Source organism: Solanum pennellii, chromosome 1 (assembly GCF_001406875.1).
Source record: "Solanum pennellii chromosome 1, SPENNV200".
Lineage (NCBI taxonomy): Eukaryota > Viridiplantae > Streptophyta > Magnoliopsida > Solanales > Solanaceae > Solanum > Solanum pennellii.
In genome coordinates this window covers 100,220,770-100,242,323 of record NC_028637.1, presented here as the reverse complement: position 1 = coordinate 100,242,323, position 21,554 = coordinate 100,220,770, and the positions used below count along the sequence as shown (strand labels likewise).

At 30.6% G+C, this 21,554-nt stretch overlaps 3 protein-coding genes across 8 annotated transcripts; all 3 read left to right on the top strand.

Moving 5' to 3' along the window:
* The first annotated feature begins 3,087 nt into the window (after positions 1 to 3,087).
* LOC107005950 ((+)-neomenthol dehydrogenase-like) lies at positions 3,088 to 6,301 on the top strand. Its single transcript, XM_015204596.2, has 5 exons — positions 3,088 to 3,196; positions 3,408 to 3,654; positions 3,745 to 3,816; positions 4,725 to 4,904; positions 5,817 to 6,301. The coding sequence occupies exons 1-5, from the start codon at positions 3,174 to 3,176 to the stop codon at positions 6,195 to 6,197; spliced, it is 903 nt and encodes a 300-aa protein (XP_015060082.1). The 5' UTR covers positions 3,088 to 3,173; the 3' UTR covers positions 6,198 to 6,301.
* Positions 6,302 to 7,169: 868 nt separating this feature from the next.
* Positions 7,170 to 12,588, top strand: LOC107005912 (protein ALP1-like). 6 transcript variants are annotated; one of them, XM_015204560.2, is made up of 4 exons: positions 7,170 to 7,472; positions 10,806 to 11,189; positions 11,301 to 12,258; positions 12,336 to 12,588. In XM_015204560.2, the coding sequence occupies exons 1-3, from the start codon at positions 7,377 to 7,379 to the stop codon at positions 12,036 to 12,038; spliced, it is 1,218 nt and encodes a 405-aa protein (XP_015060046.1). In that variant the 5' UTR covers positions 7,170 to 7,376; the 3' UTR covers positions 12,039 to 12,258; positions 12,336 to 12,588. The 6 variants fall into 6 exon arrangements, with proteins under 6 accessions (XP_015060046.1, XP_015060065.1, XP_015060060.1 ...); XM_015204579.2 differs by lacking the exons at positions 10,806 to 11,189; positions 11,301 to 12,258; positions 12,336 to 12,588 and adding exons at positions 9,173 to 9,593; positions 9,708 to 9,933; positions 10,026 to 10,688 and having other exon boundaries at positions 7,172 to 7,472; XM_015204574.2 differs by lacking the exons at positions 10,806 to 11,189; positions 11,301 to 12,258; positions 12,336 to 12,588 and adding exons at positions 9,063 to 9,593; positions 9,708 to 9,933; positions 10,026 to 10,688 and having other exon boundaries at positions 7,172 to 7,472.
* A 1,862-nt stretch (positions 12,589 to 14,450) lies between these two features.
* On the top strand, positions 14,451 to 16,782 carry LOC107005959 ((+)-neomenthol dehydrogenase-like). Its single transcript, XM_015204604.2, has 5 exons — positions 14,451 to 14,604; positions 14,811 to 15,054; positions 15,613 to 15,672; positions 15,928 to 16,104; positions 16,184 to 16,782. Exons 1-5 carry the CDS (start codon positions 14,570 to 14,572, stop codon positions 16,559 to 16,561), a joined length of 894 nt encoding a protein of 297 aa, XP_015060090.1. The 5' UTR covers positions 14,451 to 14,569; the 3' UTR covers positions 16,562 to 16,782.
* Positions 16,783 to 21,554: the final 4,772 nt, after the last annotated feature.

Sequence of the window (21,554 nt, the reverse complement as noted above, 5' to 3'; positions counted from 1 at the left end):
TCTAGATTTTTCCGTTTGATTTGCTAACTTCATTTGAATGATAACTTTCTAATTTTTTTAATAGGTAAAATAAATAGCTTGAAAGGTATAATCACACATATCAAAAATTGAATGTTGTTGTACACATATGGTTTGATGCTGAATGATGATCAACTCTCTTTGAAACTCTCTACGCATAGCTTCCCACAGAAAAGAAACCATGTTTAAACTTTTAAACTATTAATAATAAATTGAAATTGCAGCTGTTTGCTAGCAAAATATATCACATTTTCTTCAACAAATGTAGCAACTCCAAGTCTTCTCTAACAGTGATGGATAGTAGTTGTAAGCCTGTAAATGTAAGTCTGGGTATATCTGAAAGTTTTTAAGGAAGTAGTTACATTTGTAACGATACACATTAAGGATACAAGATGACTTTAAGTAACGTCGCATTTTCCCTTTTTAATTCTTTAACTTGATGTGTCTTTCTTGGAAGCTTTGGAGACTTATCTAATGTGCAGTAGATCGAAAATATCGAGAGAACACTCGAAAAAAACATCATAATTCTCCTAATAGTTTATTATATACTTTTTCATTTACTTTTTTTATTGATTTTTATTTGGGATACACGTGCAACGCACGTGCCCGGAGACTAGTATTATTATAAGTGGGAAGCTCTATAGTGAAAAGTTGAATTACTATTTTGTCCTTTTACAAAATTAAAATTTAATTTATTATTTAATTAAATATAAATATTTTAATTACACAATGATATGTATGTATCATATCCTTCTATTTAATTTTCTTAAGTATTTAAAGTTAGGGAGAAAGTTTTAATTTATCCAATCAATGACACATTCAATTAGTAAAACAAAGGATGAGATTTTCTTAAGTCTTTCTATTACTCCTATTTATTCATGCATCACTTAATTACTGAAGTTGAAAGGATTTTTAGCTTTAAATTTTGAAGGCACTACTTAACTTACATTAATTACAATGAATATGGTAAATGAAAAGATGACTCTTTTGAACTTTCATATGTTACTTTATCCTTTCTAATTAACTTGAATTATTTTCATCTTCCACATACTATTAAAATGTAGAGATATTTAAGACATGGAGAAAGAAAATAACAACACAAATCAAGAGCATTCAAAAGTACAAGAATTCATATTCCAACTCTTTTTTCGAAAATTTTTTGGTCTTCTCTATTGCATGAAACTATATGATGGTACAATATGGTTCTAATACATTTGGAAGTGCTATTTTGACATTTAGATGAACGTATTATTGAAAGAGTAAGTCACAATTTAGCTAACAATTTTTTCCTTGTCACTTTCCGTTTTAGTTTTGTTAATTATATTATTCTTTCTTCTATATTAAATGATTTTTTGTTATATTTAAATAATATGTCGGTATATTAATAGGAAAAAAAAAGTAAGGTGGACTACAATTTTGATATATGTTGTTCAATATTTTTTTATATTTCTTTGATTTTCTGTCATAGTATAAAATTAATTTCATTGTGTATGTTCTTTTTGGCTATATATGTTACAATCCTAATGCATAAATTTTCTTTCTGATATGGTGTCTTCTCTTCAATCTTTTGGTGTTATATTACACCGTGTGATAAGTTCTCATTGTATTTGTCCATTTTTTTTCCTATGAAGCTTGTTTTTGGTTGAATGGTAAAAAAAGATTTAATCAAGAGAGTATAAAATTGAATTATCATTCTATCCTGTGTTAAATCAAAACATTATAAAATATTTATTTATAAATAGTAATCATTCTATATGCCACTAAATATTAAAAAAATGGTTAAAGTCAAAAAGTTAAAGACAGTATTCATAAATAAATATTAGGCATTTCTACCCTTTTAACGACTAAAATAGTTCCAATTTTTTAAATATTTTTCTTTATACTAAAACATAAATTATTTTATTATGAGACCATTGAGTTAAATCAAAATATAAAGACCATAAATCAATGCTCACTGAAGATTTGCAATGTCTCATAGATAATACTTTAGACAAATTACTTGGTGCAACTTTAATTGCTATTATTATTTTGAATAATAATTGCTGTTATTGTATTCTTTCTTTTCATTGTGATAAGGAATAATATATTCATCTTCGTAACTTACACTATCTAATTACTCTGTTTTTATTTCATATACATCTTTATTTGTTTCATTAGTATTCTAATTAAGGTTAATTTTTTCATTCTATAGTTTAAATAGTGCCGCTTATATCATTATTCTTTTATTTGAATTCATACTTTAACTAAATGAAGAAGTCTCTTGAATTATAATTGTTTTTGGGAGAAGCGTCTAAAAAAATTTGAAAAAATATATAGTGATTTTGTATTTCTTTTTCTATATACTTAATGTTATGACTAGAGCCTTCAAAAGAATGTGTATGTTGTCGCATGTTTTTTTCTTTGTTTATTTTGTATATGTGCTTTATCTCTATTAAACTTCTTTAATTTGATTTTCCATAAATTTCTGATTTTTTTAATTGTGTTTTTACTTAGGCTAAAGTTAATCTTTTGTGACTATATATAATGCAAATTGGCTAATTACTATCAAAAGTTTTAAATTTACAGTTTGTTGATAAATTCTATACATTAGAATAAGATTTCTCATTTGATGTTATTGTGATTAAACTTCTCTAATTTGATTTTCCATAAATTTATGATTCTTTTAATTGTATTTTTATTTAGGCTAAAGTTAATCTTTTGTAACTATATATAATGCAAATTGGCTAATTACTATCTAAAGTTCTAAATTTACAGTTTGTTGATAAATTTATACGTTAAAATAAGATTTCTCATTTGATTTTTTGTCACAATTTTATAATTTTATTAGTAATTGTCGCATTTTGTTATTCGTTACATGCATGTATATGTAGAATTCTAATTGTTATAATGAATATAAAAAAAATAACATGGGATACACGTGCAACGGACGTGTTCTATATAAAGTAACAAATGATTTTCATTTCCTTCAAGTTTTGTTTCTTTAGTTAAACATCTGACCTTCCTTTTAAGTTTCTTTCTTTTTCCTTAAATTTTTTTCCTTTTGCATGAACTTGAAAATGAAAAATGGAGAAACATGCATAGTTGATACATGTTGGAATTGAATAATAGTCATATCGATTTACATGCAACATTCAAAATAACCAAAATTATTATCGATGGCAGAAGGCAGAGCAACAAAGTAATTTACTATACCCTATTATCTTATCTGATTTTTTTTTGTTATATTTTCCTTTTATTTGTTTACTTATCTTATAGAGAAAAAAAATATATAGATGTTTCTAAGTTTCAAATAATTAATTTTCATTTTCTATTTTATCATAACCTAGGTTTTAATAACTACATAAGCACGATTCAAATTATGTCACATAAATTGATTGATATGCGTGCAGGTATGCAGTAGTTACAGGGGCAAATAAAGGGATTGGATTTGAAATATGTAGGCAGCTAGCTTCTAATGGAGTGTTGGTAATTTTGGGTGCTAGAAATGAGAAGAGAGGGATTGAAGCTTTGGAGAAACTTAAAGGCTTTGGTTTGGCTGACAATGTGGTGTTTCATCAGCTTGATGTTGTGGATAATTCTAGTATTGATTCTTTGGCTGAATTTATTAAGACAAAATTTGGCAGGCTTGATATCTTGGTATAATGTTGTTGATTTTAAGTTTCTTGTTTTATGACCTAAACAATTTGGTAAAATAAGCTGTTGATGTTTGTGGTCTTTTTTCATTAGGTGAACAATGCAGGAATAGCTGGAGCCAGTGCTGATGCTGATGCCGTAAGAGCTAAACGACAGTCCAGTGGGGTAACCCCTTATAACTTTGAATCAATTACTCCCTCCGTTTCAATTTGTTGCGCGGGCTCTGTACTTTTGTTGCTGCACCTGTGTTGGGTTCTCCAAAATTACACAACTTTTGGAGAATCCAACTCGCACTCATTAACATTGTTAATAGTTTTAGCAACCTAGCTTAGCTTATGATGGAGTTTAAGAAAATAAAGACTTTTGAATCTTGTGGTCTTAAACTAAAGATACTTAGAAGGTACCAAAATGACTTTTAGTCTTGTGGTTAAACATGTCACGTGGAAAGTTAAAATTAAAGAGTTGTCAAACTATGAAAAAGAGCAAACAAATTGAAACGGACGAATATACATAGTTGATTGTTGTATGACAAATATGAAGTGTAATATAGCAGTTTTGTTACCATTTTCATCAGGTTACTAATTTGATGCTTATCATAGATATTTGCTTGTAACTTAGTGCCTAATTGATTGTGCAAGAAGTTATTAATTGATGCTTATTATAGAGATTTACTTGTAATTACGTTATAATGTTGTAACTTACCTGTAATTATAGTTACTGTCATGCATCATATCATAATGTATGTTCTGTGACGCGTCTAAGAGAATTCACAACCCCGAAAGTTTCTTAATTAGGCACGCAATACGCTCAAAGCAACTATACCAGATCTTTCATTTTACTACATTTTTGATCAATTTATGTGCAACTTGATTTGGATTGAGGTTTCTGCTGTAGCCCTGTACATAGTGATCAAGAAACAGAACATGTCCTGTTTAATGAGTCTATTAGGTTCTACAATCAAGCAACACAATCAGTAGCCATAACTCTCGCTCGTTCTCTCTTTGTGGAAAATTAAACTTTTGACACGTAACTTCATCATTAGCACGCTTTATTTATCGTTCTCTGTGCTATAGACAGGAGGATCTCAAGGCAATTGGCATGAAATATTGACTCAGTCATTTGAGTTGGCAAAGGAGTGTCTTGAGACGAACTATTATGGTGCGAAGAAAATGACTGAAGCATGTATTCCACTCCTCCAATTATCTAAGTCGCCGAGGATTGTGAATGTATCATCCTCTCTGGGAAAGCTAAAGGTATTAACCTGGCAACATTTCTTCAGAGTTTTGTAATTTTTCAGTTTACTGTGATTTAACTTCTATATTTTTATGTTTATACATGCTTGGCTGGTGCAGCTGATATATTCTGAAGTAAAAGTATGATTAAAAGTTTGAAACTACTCAAATCTGCTATTGCGTTCTAAACAAATGCCTTAAAGCAATTGATCTTCTACACAGTGTTCTTCAACTTAATTACTTACTCTTTTGCTCTCCTAGCAATTAAAATAAGATTAACAGACTCTGAGGAAGTCCTAACAGTTGTGGAGACTCATTGATACAGAACATCATCTGGCTTTAGTCTTTTGACTTTTCTGTTTAAAGAATGTGCTATGGCCTATGCCCAGCCCTCTTTTCAGTAGATGAGATTAGGATGGAAGGGCTTTCTTTCATTAACATTCAGTTAAGGTGCTTTGGGTGTCCCACTGATTGACTAATACATCTAGAGACAGGACTGGTCCCTGAAGAAAGTTCTTTCTTTTTCGTTATGAAATTACTTTGATCGAAAAGCGAGTTGATGATGTCATAAGTCAAACAGTGCGAGTTCTTCACTGTACTCACTGGAGAGAGGTTAAGATATCCTATACAGTAGTAAGGTTTTATCCCATAATTAGTAGCCCAAGTGTGGGGTGGCTAATTCAGGAAAAAACTTTTCACATGTGCATAGGAGGACTAGGACATGTTTATTAAGCCTTAGTCCGACCTCCGGAGGATAAAAATTATGAAGGAAATGTTTGTCTGCGGAACACTTAACAATCCCAGCAAACTTATTATACATATCTTAAATGATTAAGGTTCTTTATCAGCAAATTTGATAAATTTTAATTTTCTTGTATGCTAATTAGATAATATCCATGAGTAGTGACTGAAAATTTCTGTTTGCATTTCCAGAACTTGAAACATGAATGGGCTACTGGAGTATTAAATGACAGCGAAAACCTGACAGAAGAGAAAATAGAAGAGGTGATAAATCAATATCTGAAGGATTTCAAAGAAGATTCATTTCAAGCCAAAGGCTGGCCTTCTTTAACGTCAGCTTACATAGTCTCTAAAGCAGCAATGAACGCTTACTCGAGGGTCATGGCAAAGAAGCATCCGTCTATACAGATCCATTGTGTCTGTCCTGGTTTTGTGAAAACAGATATCAATTTCAATAGTGGGATATTGTCTATTGAAGAAGGCGCGGAGAGTCCTGTAAGGCTTGCTCTACAGCCTGATGACGGTCCGTCTGGTTTGTTCTTTGATCGAAATGGAGTCTCATCATTCGAATGAGAGTATGTTGTTAATTGTGAACGCGCAGCTGATGATATAAGCTTAGAATAACATGTACTAATGAATAATCTTCAAGCAAATGCAATTGTGTGTTGTATGGATTATACGTAATTCTGTTTTTAGCTCATTTATCATCATCATAATAATATATCATATATTCGTATGGTATTAGAAATTTTTGGTTGAGTGATATCAATACTAAAAAAACGATCCAGATCCATATGTATTAGAATTTTTTTTTTTAAGACGATCATGGAGGAGATGCTGTAACTATTGAGTTGTTTCAATTTGATTATCGGAGAGAGAATCGTTTTGAAAATCAAATTGATATGAAAATTGTAACGAATTTTGGAGTGAAATAGGGAGAGATTAAATGAGTGAAAAAAATGAAGGGGAATTAAGGTGGGAGAATGAATCTGGCTAGATTTTGGAAAAAATAAGGGATTTTAGAATTTTTTTAAAATAGTAAGGAATAATGAAAAATAAAGGTGTGTATATAGGTAATTATTCAAAAACAATATCATCCTAACTTGTCTCATCATAACTAATCTCACCATAATTAATCTCATCATAACTTGAACTCAAACGAAACGATCCCTTAGTATTTTATGGTTATCAAAGTAGGTGACAATATCATTGAAGAAATTGTCAACTCGCGATGAGCCCAGAAAATAGTGTCACGTAGGGAGAATAGGGATATAAAATTATTTATAAAATAAATTCAAAATAATAAAATCTTAATGTAGTATAAATGTGTTTCTGAAATTTTGGAAATAGTATAAGCTCACATATTTCATTCCTTATTACCAAAATTCATTTCTATTAATATAATAATAATAAATAATCTGTCCTAGAAAATACAGCTTATGTGTCTTCATATAATTGGTCCTCTGAAGTCCAATTCAAACAGGCCCAACCTAGACCGCTCCTAACGGATATCTATATCGAATCTTGAGGTATATATTACTTCAGATTCACATTTTTCACAATAACGACTTTCTTCTTCTTCTTGTTTTCTTGAGGAAGAAGGTGATGAAAAATTGTTGATTAAAGGGTTAATTTTTCGATATTTTACAGTAGAAAGAGGAAACGACGGTCAGTTTCGAGTGCGGTGACGAAGAGACAAGCAATGGTGGCGAATTCATCTGGGTTGGAGAAATAATCAGGCCGGAAAATTGAATGCTGGAGCGGCCAAGAAACTACTGGAAATTTTTAATATCTCGCATTCATGCAACTGTATCTGCTCGTACTGCGATTTCTCACTCCTCCAAACTTGTGAGTGTTTCTCTGTTTTGGTCTCTGTTTATTAATGTAGGAAAACAATTGAATTATACCGGGTTTTATCTTCTTTTTTTGATTACTGGTTAGATAATTCACTTTTTTGTATGTTGGGTATGAGTTTTCTTGTTTAAATTTGTGTATGTGGGTTTTGTGATTTCTTTTTGGGGGTTTTCTTCTTGGATCATTAAATAAGTAAAATGGTTAATGTTTCATGAAAAAATGATTGCAGATAGTGGTTAAGAATTTAGTGATATGAGGGTTTTGCGGGATTTTTTCTTGATTTGGTCAGACTTAGTGATATTTGGAAGTTGAGTTCTTTGTTTATTGACTTCCCTTGTATAAATAAGTTCACTAGCAGGAAATGATTTAGGGATCGTTTGGTTACTGGATAAGGATTAAGTTATTCAAGTATTAAATATTGCATAAGCTTTACCATGTTTGGTAGCATATTTTTGTTAAATTATAAAATTCAACACACACAATACTATGTTTGGTTATAAAATTAGAAAATCACATAACTAATACATGTTTAAGTTATGAGTCAATCTATGTATTATTTTATGCAGGGTAAAAGATGGAATAAGTTATACCTGAATAACTAATACCTGAATAAAAATATGTATTGACAATTTTACCCTTCACTCTCAATCAATATACACCACAGGCTTTTAGATAAACATTCTCATCCTTTATCCATCTGTAAATCTAGAGAATGGTTCTTCATCTTCCAGGCAAGTAGATTGAAAAACTTTCAATCTGACGTTCTTTCTTTGAGGTTAGAAGTTCTCAAACTCAAATTTTGGCTGATTTTTTTATTTGTTCTTCTTCTTCTCCTCCAATTTTCTCTTTTGTGTTTTTCCTCTTGTTAATCCAATGAGATGAATGAAATTGTAGATCTTCTCAGTATTTTCTAGTTAAGTTGATGTTTGAGTACACCTAAATTTGATGTGGGTTTTGTTTTATTTGTTCAAAATTTGTGATTTATGAACAAATGGGTTCATTAAGTTTAGTTGCTTTAGCTTCTAAAATTGCAAAAGATAAATATGTATTTGCAGTTTGACAAAATAGTATTAGTATTCTAGCTTTAGAAGCCAAACAAAAATAAACATTTTACCCTGTTTTTCATGTTACTTAGCCTGTGATATCACCAATTTGTGTAAAGGTAACTGAATAAGTTGCTTGTTGGTTCACCTTGGTGAAAACAAGTGTGGTTGGCTTGACAACTATGTGGACTCTTCGAATTTGAGTGATGTTAACGATATAAGTTGAGCTTGCATCACCAACATTTGTAACCGTTCTTGTATAAGTTTGCGATTGTGGTCCTAGTATAATAGAGAAAGAAGGATAGTTTAGTTCTGCCTCAAGTATGGCTGATTGTTGTGAACATTTGATAGTTTGTTGCAATATAAGTCCAATTTGTTTTTTTCTTTTCAATAAAATTGAACATTTTAGTATAAAACCATCTATTACCTTCCTATTATACAAAATGTGTCTGCAATACTTAATTAAGTAACATGATTGATACTCTTTTTTCTTTTGGGATTCAATTTGATCATGATGTTGTCATTTTTAATTGGAAAATAGGTATAAATGGATTCTCAGCAATTGTGCGATGTTGAATCCTTTATGATTCTCGAGGAGATTGTGATGCATTCCTATATTGTCCTTATCTGCTTTTTTATGGCTATTTACAGCATGTTATTAAGAAAACAATCTACAAATACGCGGGGCATTCGATATTGTATGAGTGCTAGAATTCCAAAAATCTTGTCTCATCTGAATGTTCTCATTCGTGACAATGATATTGTATGTATTGACAAGCTTAGGATGGATAGAAACGCCTTTCACATATTAGCCTCATTAGCCAAGAATATTGGAGGTTTGACTGACAGTAAAAATATGTCGAGTACTGAAAAGTTAGCAATGTTTTTAAATATTTTGGCTCATCATGAAAAGAACAGGTCTATCAAAGTTGATTATATTAGATCGGGGTGGAGTGTAAGTCGAGCCTTTAATGAATGTCTAAGAGCTATTCTTAAACTAACTCCAGTGTTACTTGTTAAACCTAATCCGGTGCTCGAAGATGATAGTGATGATCGATGGAAATGGTTTAAGGTAGGTAAATTTCAATCTAACATTTGATTTACTACAATAAACTTGAAATATTATGGTGAAAGTATTTTTATTTTTAATAGTCATTTAGTATTTAGATTTGAATTTATCTTATAGGGTTGTCTTGGTGCATTGGATGGTACTTACATTTCCATTAGAGTTGAAGCAATATATAAACCAAGATACAGAACACGAAAAGGAGATATAGCAACTAATGTCTTGGGGGTTTGTGATAGAAATCTCAACTTTATTTATGTATTACCTGGTTGGGAGGGATCAGCCGCTGATGGTCGTGTATTGCGAGATGCTGTTGTACGAAGAAATGGGTTGAAAGTACCTCATGGTATGCTAAATAATAGGCAGACCCTTGTTTATTTCTACTACATCAAAATAGAATAATATTTAAAGTAATTATATTATTATTTATGTTTTTAGGCAATTACTATTTGTGCGACGGAGGATATACAAATGGAAATGGTTTTCTGTCTCCCTATCGAGGATATAGATATTGGCTAAAGGATTGGCAAGGTGACAATCCATCACCTCGATGTCGAGAAGAGCTCTTTAATATGAAGCATGCTAGGGCACGTAATGTTATTGAAAGAACATTTGGACTATTAAAAGGACGTTGGGGAATTCTTAGAAGTCCTTCGTGGTACTCAGTTAAGGTTCACAATAGAATTATTAGTGCATGTTGTTTGATACACAATTTCATTCGAAGAGAGATGGAAGCTGACCCCTTAGATGTGGAAATGGATTTCCACATGGAGAATCAACATGAACATGAAAATATTAATACAATTGAAACATCTGATGAGTGGACCACTTGGAGGGATGAACTAGCTCAGTCTATGTGGAATGAACGATTGGGAAATCAATCTTTATAATTTTAAACTATGTGTTAACTTTTGGTGTGCTTATGCACTTTTGCTTTTGGTTTTCCATTCACTGTAAAATGTAATACCGTCTATTATTTTGTGAAGACGAATGGTCAATCTTTTGTATGTCTCACATTGTTATTTGTACAAACAAACAGTGAATCTCAATGTATATCTATTATTTTATAATATAAGCAGTGAAATTCTCTTTATCTCTTCACATTATCTTTTTCTTAGACCAATAAAGTTGTATTACAATAAATTTGATTATGATTGTGATAATTTACTTGTAAGTTGTAACTTAGTATTACTTGTGATTTCATTTATAATTTTACAGATTGAAATGGCTAGTTTTCCTGCTGCAACATCCAACACGTCCATAAAGAGGGCAAGAAAATCAACACCTTCATGTCGAAGGATATGGACTCCAGAAGAGGAACTTACTCTTATAGATGGATTAAAAGAATTGTGTGTTAATGGTTGGAGAGGAGATAATGGAACCTTTAGACATGGATATTTAATGGAATTGGAACACTACATGAATGCTCGTCATCCTAGTTGTGGATTGAAATCTCTACCACATGTTGATTCTAAAATAAGAGCATGGAAAAAGAGTTATGCAACCATATCGTTGCTAAAGAGTCGAAGTGGTTTAGGATTTCAATATAGTGACGGAAGTATCTTAGTTGATTATCCAAAAGCTTGGGATGACTTGATAAAGGTGATTTATATTTATTTGAAATCATTACGCAATTTCTACTTACTTGTATTTTCTCTTGGTTATGGATCTCTGTCTTTGGAATATTGACAGTTACTTTCTTTATTTTTCTAGGTTGATCCAAATGCCAAATCAATGAACTTAAAAAAATGGCCATTATTTGCTGACTGGGAAGAGATATTTGGCAAGGATAGAGCCACTGGAGAGTTTGCAGAAGGTCCAGAAGATGCTGTTGAAGAAATAGAAAGAATTGAATCTCAAGAAATTACTAATGGCATGTCTGTGGGATTTCCTATTGATGTTGTCGACATAGATGATGCTTCAGGCACAAGAGAAAATCAAGCTGCTCAAGAGGAACCTAATGTATCAACTGGAGCAACACAAAGTCCATTTACTGCTCAAGCTGAACCTAATGAATCAACTGGAGCAGCACAAAGTTCATTCACCGCTAAAAAAGGTGAAACCCATCAATCTCAGAAAAAGGGCAACTGTTTTAAAGCATCATCTTCTAAAGTCAACGAAAAAGGTAGATGCAAAAAAAGAAAAGCAGTTGAAGATGATAATGAGACTGTTCTTAAAGGTTTGATGGAGGTGATGAAACAATTCACTGAAAGCCATGATAAGAGAATGGCTTCTTTAATTGACAAGCTAGGAGAGCGTGATCTATCTGAAATTCGTGGTAAGATATTTTCTATTATTGGATCCCCTGCATATGAAATATACAACTCAGATGAACGAGTTAAGGCAGCAATGGGAATTACTCAAGATATAAAGAGAATGGAATTCTTCTTAAGCATCAGCGAACTTGAACGTCACAGTATGATATGGATGATTATTAATGATAAGCTTTAATTCACTGAATGGTTTTTGTGTAGCTATTTTGTAAGGTCTAACCATAATGGGATCTTTTTTTACCTAGTAGAATGTCCACAAATGTGCATATATGTGAATGCTGTGGGCTCAAAAGTAGGTTGTTTTTGTATAACAAATACATGATTATGTTCAATATTAGTGCTTTTGTAAGTAGCCAACTAAAATGATCTTCAGATTGCTCAAGCAGTTGATCTAAACGGTAAGTTCATCATCTTCTACAAGATGTTTTTATTTTCTTCTTCTCTGAGACTATATTGAACTTTTCTTTTCTCGCAGACTATTCAACAGTTGGGGTAATCACAAAGATCCAGTCAGAAGTACAAAGTACTCAGATGCTATTTTGTCAAGTGTTGTTGAGGCTGGTGTTTATGTGTTTGTCATTGAAGGATAATGTTACAAAAATAGGGGACTTCTTTTGGGGAAAAATGTAATTGTATGTCTTTGTTGTATGGGTTAACTTTTGTAATTAAACAATGAATTATGCTAAGTTTCATTCACTTTAAATGAAGGTGTATATTTTAACTGTGAATTGTGTGTGAGTGAATTCTTTCCTGATGAATGTTGTCTCCTTTGGCTTAATCTGTACAGTCGAAGGCATATACCATTCTAGTCGAAGGCATCATCCATGAAGATCACAAGGAGCTTGCATCAGTAGTCCTAAGGGACTGCACCAGAAAGAAGTAATAAGTAGAAATACTGTTGAAAGGCTTGCTATGCAATATGAGCTTGAAGATATGGCAGTATGCTGATCTTTCACAAAACCAATGGCGTGTGGTCACAGGATGAGAAACTAACAAAGGTTCTTCATTAGCAAATGCTAAATACACCAAATAAACAAAGTTATTCTCATGCTGTATGTCAGATGGTAACTTTACACAACTAATAAACCTTCGGGATAATTGGTTTTCAGATATGGTAGTTGATTCATAAATAGGTGAGTGGTGTAACTTGTCAATTCTCACTAGCTTACTCTTGCTACTCAATTGCTGTTACAAAAAAAGTTGTATATCTTTCTTTCTAGTGGCCTATTGCATGATAGAACAGACTGAAGTGAAGGCTCCAAATATAATATGTAACATTAGTACGCGGTGTTGCTCAATGTTAACTTATATGTATCTATTTTTGTTATGTGTACACATAATTATATGTACTAGCATATCAATAACTTTCAACTATTACAATATTGATCCCGTATTAACACATGTCATATATTGGTTCAACTATATGAGGAAGTTGAAAAATGTGGCATTCAAGTTTCCGTCTAAAACTTTGCCTAAGCAAAATGCAAAAAACAAATAAAAATACAATGGTAAGAAAGCTCTAAGATATAACAATACAAATAAATTATTTTTTAACAAGTATATAATGTTTATTAATTTTTAATATAACAAACATCAGCCAAAAAAATTATTAAACTCTGTATAATTAAACACTGCATAATTAAATCCCGCATAACTAATACCTGCATAACTAATACCTGCATTACTAATACCTGCATAACTAATACCTGCAACCAAACGGCTCATTAGTTATCAAGGGATTTGTTTAATCTTTTTAATGGTTAAAGAGTATTATGAATGAAATATTCGGAACATCTTCCCCCAATTGAACACGTGAGAGAAAATATGTGGTATCCTGTCTATGGCCCTCTTGTTCACGAATAGTGAAGCACTTCCTGGGTTGAGATCACAGGTCCACGAGAAGTGGAGTATGTTCTGGTGCTCCAAATTGCCTGTAAAGGTCAAAAAATTTCACAAACTTGACTGTATTAGGTGTACAATTACAAGGACAAATGTTGCTGAACCACGAAAGAGACAAGGGCTCTTCAAATATTTCATTTTTTTGTTGTAAGCCATTCTTGTTTATCTCATGAATGCATATGTAACCTTTAAATTGAGGAATAGGAGATGTATTTGTTATCCCTGAATAAAAGCCGATACTTTCTCTCAGCAGCACCGCCTATTGAACTGTATTCATTTGAAACAATTTGATTTTGGCTTGAAGCAAATTGGCACAAAACGAAAAATTCACTTTTTCATGTTTGGTTGGTCAAAATTTTTGAAAAACATTTTCTATGTTTCTTAAAAGAATCCGTAAAACTCCCCTACCGGAGGTAGAGGTGTCATTTCAACATTCAACACACCTCAAGTTCTCTCCTTTTCATTGCATCATACTCATCTCCCATAATATTTATCTTAAAATTATATTCAAATACTTATGATATAATATTCTTTTTTCGCTAGATACCCAACAAAAAATATAAAACATTGCCACTAAGACTTATGTGGTCCTATGAACTTATGGCTGTCATTTGTCTCAATTAACAACCACTTGTGTTTCTTGACAATTATTTTCTTAATTATTCAATAATAGTGACGCCTTCTTTTTTCTTTTTTTTAGTTATATGACAAAAACATATAAATATCTTAACTCTCAAGTCTCACCTATATACTAGTGTATAGTTTTTCTTTCATTCTTTTACACATTAAAACACACAAAAACTTCATACCATGGCTGAAGCTTCCAACTTCCTAGAAACTCAACGGTAAGTACTCAACTTCACTACTTTTTAAAGCAGAATCTACCACTCCAAATTTGGATTGATTTGTTAGATGGTCACTCAACTAATAATTATTATCTTATTACCAGCTTTTTCTGTTGGTAATTCCAATTTTGACTTTTTAAGATAATATAAGTATCGGAAAATGAATTAATTTCTTATGATTTGGATTAATTTGTTGTTATCATCAGGATTGCAGTTGTGAGTGGAGGCAACAAAGGGATAGGATTAGAAATATGTAGACAACTAGCATCAAAGGGAATATTGGTGATTTTAACAGCAAGAGATGAGAAAAAAGGGAATGAAGCTGTTATTAATATGGATGACCACTCTAATTATAATATCATTTTTCATCAACTTGATGTGACTAACATTTCTAGTATTGTAACACTCAAAGATTTCATCAAGGATAGATTTGGCAAACTTGATATCTTGGTATTTCCTCTTCCACTCCTTTTCAATTTTAATTCTTTCTATAGAATTGAATCCAAAGCTAAAAAAAAATTAAAAAAAAAAGTATGTCAATAATCCTATTTAATAATGAATTCACGATTGAAAAATTAAAAATTATATAACTATGATGTGCTATGAAGAGACAGATAAAAAGAAGTGTTTTCTACCGGCTATTTGGAGATGGATTAGTGATTAAAATCATTTGTATATGATGTTTTAGACAAATACTATATATGGTGAGTGAGGTGCAAAACCATTTGTGAAATTTGTTTTCCTTACTTTCATTAGGAAAATTCCTTTTTTTTTTAAAAAAAAAGAGTTTTTTTCCTGCATAGAAAATGTTTTTAAAATTATTTGACCACTCGAATATGAAAAAAACCGAAAAAGGTTTCTTTAATCAAGCTTTATGCATTAATCATAATTAATCTCAATTTTCTTTATAACTTTGTGTTTGCTTAATAGATTCATGAATTTGCTCAACCGTACTACGTGATGCAAATATAACAAATCATTACTAATTTCTAAATAACATATAAACAGGTGAATAATGCGGCAATTCGTGGAGTGCTTTTGGATAAAGATTTCATTATAAACCCACAAGTAAGTCATTATATATCACATGGATTTCTCATTTTTTTTATTTATTTTTTCGCCCTACGAGCCCCTAATTTTTTACTCCCTTACATATAACTCAAACTCGCGCCCTCTTGTCATCGCGTCCATTCTTTCGTTCGTTTATATTATCAATTTTTCAAGCTTTCACTTTCTTCAAAAAAAAAAAATTCAATTTTATGGTTGTGTAAATTTTTTTGAGTACATTTGAAATGAAATAATGTTGTATTGGTCATGTTGTAGCAAAATTTATTCATTGAGAAGATGAAAGTAGCCACTCAAACTATTGATATAGGTGAAGAATGCATAAAAACAAATTACTATGGTGCAAAATGGATGATACAAGAATTACTACCTCTACTTCAATTATCTGATTCACCACGTATTGTCAATGTTTCCTCCTCTACTGGAAAGCTCCAAGTACGTACATATTTTATCTAATCCTTATATTATGAACATCTATTTTTAGTCCAGTAACTGACACGATGTTTTGTTTTAGCATGTATGCAATGAATGGGCTATAGGAGTCTTGAATGATTGTGACAATCTAACAGAAGACAAAGTGGATGAGGTTTTGAATGTTTTTCTCAAAGATTTCAAAGAGGATTTGTTAGAAAGCAAAAATTGGCCTCTAATAATATCTGCTTATACACTATCAAAAGCAGCATTAAATGGTTACACAAGAATATTGGCTAAAAAATACCCAAATTTTCTCATAAATTGTGTTTGTCCAGGTTATGTAAAAACTGATTTATGTTACAATTGTGGCATATTGACTGTTGAAGAGGGTGCTCAAAGTCCTGTTTGGCTTGCTCTTTTACCTCAAGGAGGCCCGTCAGGGAACTTCTACAATAGGAAAAAGCTCTCACCTTTCTAATGAAATTAAGAAATGTTGCGATATAGATCACAGTTATGTTGCTCGAATTTTTCAATAAAATGTTATTGTATTTGTGTTGGATTTTCGGTAAACATATAATACATAGTTTGCAGAGGATTCGACCATATTATAGTAGGTTCATGGACAAAGTTCCTATTATAAGGTATAAATTGTGAATTGTAATACATAAGTTAATAATTATTGGATTATCGTCTATGACATATGGCTTGATTTTGCGAATGTTTGATTTATTGTATTTTTAAAAAAAATGGATATATAATGCAATACTGTAAGCCCCTTTCTTATTATAGGTGTGAGTGTAGCACAATCGCTTATTCATGAAATTCTACATCATTTTATGAAATTTCATGTCATTTTGAATGCCACATAAGAAATTAAATATTACCTAAATTTCAAACTTTTAAAAATAAAATTCGAAAACCTAAATGTTAAAAGTGTATAAATCGACTAAGATTTATAAAGAAGAATTTGAATTACAAAAATTAAAGAAACTAAAATAGTTTGGGATAAAGAGATTTGGTTGGGTGGGTTGAGGGGTGGGGTCGTGAGTGAAGAAGAAGAAGAAGAAGAAGAAGGGGGTGGTGTAGGGTGGTGTGGTGCGGGGCTGTAGGAAGAAGGAGAGGGTGGGGGGCTGAAGGAAGAAAAAAGGTGTGGGCGAGGGAGGGGTCAGAACTTTTCATGAAATGGAAAGACTAGTTTTGTAAATAAATAAAATTGAAAAGGAAATCTGATTTATGGTGGCGTAACGTATGCAAGCATAAGGTATTCAGTAATATTATTGCTACATAAGCTAAGTTAATGGTTAGATGTGTTTAAGATATTATGTTTTAGTAAGTTTAAGGATTCAGTTGATGAAATAGTGAGTATAAGAGTTCAACTGACAAATGGAACCAAGTACAAAAACCTCTCTAACCATTCCACCAATACAAAAAATAGAAAAGCTGATCCCGATAAAGTTAATTAATGGCTTCTTTTAATGAAATGAAATAGTATTTGAAACAATTTGATTTGGACTTGAAGGTGATTGGAGTTTCGCTCGTTTAGAAAAAAAGATGTGTTTGGTATAGAAAAGATTTCAACTTTCTCAGGTTTAGTTTAGTCAAAATTTTTGGAGAATATTTTTTAAGTTTCTTAAAGTAGAGAAATACGACTTCTATAGTAGAAGTAGAGAAAAATTTCACAAGCATCATTTCATATTAACTGTATTTTCCAACACCTCATGTTCATTTCTATTTTCACCACACCACATTCTATCTCCGATAATGTTATTTGAGATTATACACAATATTGTAAATATATCTATGTAAATGTCCACAAATTCAGCTGTAATTAACCATAACGTATAGTAACTCCTGCTACCTCCTTAATTTTACAATACAAATAATTTTAAGATAATATTTTTTCAATAGATATCAAACATAACCAAAAAAAAAAGACTTGTATGGTCGAAGAACTCATGGCTGGCATTAGGCCCAATAAATAGACTTGTATGGGCCAAGAACTTATGGCTGGCATTGGGCCTGATTTTCCATGATGGTGCAAAAACTGGACTGGGCTCTAAGTTCAATAATAGTGGTTCAGTGTCAAATTAGTACACTCTGTTTCGAGAAACATTTTTGGGTGAGTCCTGAAGCGAGCATACAAAAAATATTCTGAGACATAAATTAACGACATAGATTCATAAGGTGTAAGTATTAAAATTTAAGGCGTAAGTCATGGGTGTAAAAACGTATATCCAGGTATTTTTAATTTATTTTTAAAATTTTTTTTGCTTTAAATCATATTTTTATTATTGGTGTAACGATTTACTAATTATTCTACTTTTTTCTATATTATTTATTATCAATACTTATCTCAAAATAAAAATCATGAATCATGAAAAGGTTTACTTTTGTTTATTTTTTTAGTAATAAAACTACTGAACACACATGAGACTACGCTCCGTAGATCCATGAGACTTATCATTTCTCGAGATTTATGCATCGCTCTATACCGTATAAAACGCCTCGCCCTGTACCTTTGCCTTTTAATACACTCTATTATTTCACTATAATTCATTAATAATGTATTTTTTTTTATCATGTTAAATCACTTGATAATATATAATAAATGAATTAATTTATAGATACCGATAAGTATTTACCTTCTTTTCTTTTACGACTATACGCCAAAAACTTTTGTATCAAAATATAAACTCTCACCTATATATACTTCATTATTTATTAATGAAAATACTACTACATAGTTTTTCTTACACATTTAAACGCAAAAACACTTCATACTATGGCTGAAGCTTCCAACTTCCTAGCAACTCAAAAAATCTACTTTCAATTTTATGGTGCTGAGTCTCACATTTGTGGGATGAGATAGACTCGAGTATCCTCCCCTCGTCATGAGCTAGTTTTTGAGGTTAAGTTAAATTCGAAATTTATTTTAAGCATAGTAATTATAGATAGAGAATAAAATATTAACTAAACTATTTAGACATTTAAAATCTCAAAAAATAAAAATAAAATATGAATGGATATATATATAGAGAGATTATTTATTTATTATTTTATACATATAAATTATAGAGAATAGATATTATTAATTAGATATTTTAATTAGGAATTAACCTAAGAAAGTGTAAAGGTCATCAATAAGTGGGAAGATTTAAAGCTCAAAGTTGAATTACCATTTTACCCTTATATTAAAATAATTAAATAAATATTATAAACTATAATTAAAAATTTAATAAATAACTCATTTAGATTGGTGCATGAATCAAGTTCACATTAATAATTAATTACTCTATTGTTAAAATCAAGAGTATTTGAAAAGTTTTTCTATTAAACAAATTTGATATGGACTAAAACTATTGAACTAATTTAATGCAAATTAATTATCTTCTCAAAGGTTATCATAGCTACTTCTATAAATTACCTAGCATGATCTTCATGTAAATGACAAAAAGAGGATGAGAGATTATCATGCAAAAATGAACTTTGCAAATCATTTTGTATGTGCAGTAATTATTTTTTGTTTTTATCGGCTCCTTTTTATCCGTCCTAAGTATTATATATTTTCTGTTTATATATGTTGATGTTCTTTCTTATGATTTTATTATTTTTATTAGAATATTTTGTATCCTACATGAAGAAAATAGTAATATATAATTCATGTTTTACTATGTATCTTAATTACTAATGAAATTCATATTTATGAAAGATTAATCAGATCATTTGACATGCTTATTTGGCTCTCGATAGAGTGTTCTACTTTTGTATATATATATTTTTGAAATTATTATTTATGAGTAGTGAGAATAATGACTAAATGAGAAATCATATATATATATGAACAAAAATAAAATGGCCCACCTAATTGGAGATAAAGAATGGATCATACTCTATATAGTATATATGTGATTTTGAGGTTGTATTTTTATTTAAACTTTTCGTTTATATGTATAATTTATTGATCTTATTAGTCTATTATATGTTTGTTGGAACATTCATTCCTCGAATTGATCATATATCTAGAATAAGTCATTTTGAAAAGTTTATATTGCTCAATTTATATTAATTATTCAAAGAGTAATGTTATGAAAAAAGGAGTATTATTCTTTTCTCTTCATAAATCATGTGTACAGTACTTTTTAAGGTTAAAAAGAAGACGTATATGTGATGTAATGATAAAAATAATTGACATATTAATCACGGTAATGGCTTCAAGTGTGTTTCGTAATATACCAAGTGTTTTTATCATAAGTTTGCATATGTATTACATTGACGAAATCTTTTAGCATTTATAAATTTTATGCATCAAACGTCTATCTACTGTGATAATAAGCTATTTATTTGTTGATGTAAAATTTTAACTATAGCTGGAAAATTGTCAAACTCCCATCTATAGATTATTGATTGGAGTAGAACCCATAAATAATTAGTAGTAATTATTTTCCAAACTAGAATGTCTACTTTTAACTTAGGGATATTATTTTATGTATGATAATGTGATATTCTTCTGCCTAATTATTGAATGTTAATTATTTCTCATACACATAATTTTTTAAAATTAAAAGCTCAATGTGAAGAGTCATTCTCCACTATTTATGTAAAAACACTTTGAAAATTAAAATTTTAATATGCTTTTTAAGAACCAATTACTAAGATTGATATTATCATAGGAAGGAAATTACACTATTCAAAATGAGAAGAAAAGAGAATGAGAGAAGGATAATAAAAAAATAACTAGATATATCATCTATTTAATGTTCTTCATATTATATTTGTTAATAAAAGATAAATGGTTAAATAACTATTGTTAATTTAAGCATTTTTTTAATTACTTAACTTTTTAGTTTATAAAAATTTAATAATAATAATAAGAAACAAACGTTCTCAGAATCTAGTATATAATATAATAGAGTTTGCTTGAAAGTTATCTCCTTAATTTAAATTTTAACAGAAACCAAATACTTGGTGTTTATCCTTCAGAGCTCGTCCTGGTTGCACTTTTGAATTTCAAAAATGAAAAAACTAAGAAATAGTGTTTTCATGTGATTGTTGATCTTCAACCAAAAGTACATTCTGAATCAAATTTTGCGATGGTCCCTTCTCTCTCGGCGTAGGTTATTAACGTACGCTGACCATGGGGAAGAGAGCTCGTGCTCCATCGCAGAAGGCATTAATGGCGCAGGAAGCAACAACACAAGGTCATCAGGGGAAAAAGGCACAACAACTTGAAATACAGGAAGAAATTGAGATTGGATCAGAATCTAATACAACAAAGAGCCCAAGAAACTGACACAGTTAGCTGTGAAAAAAGCTAAGGAAATTGAGAATACAGGAAGGAAAACAAGCTGATCCAAAAAGTAAGGAACCAATAAAGATAGTGCTAAATGAAGGACTTCAACAGGTGGAGACAGGCGGATCATCTTCTACTGGTTGGGTAACATCATTTAAGATAGGAAAGAGTCACAACCAAC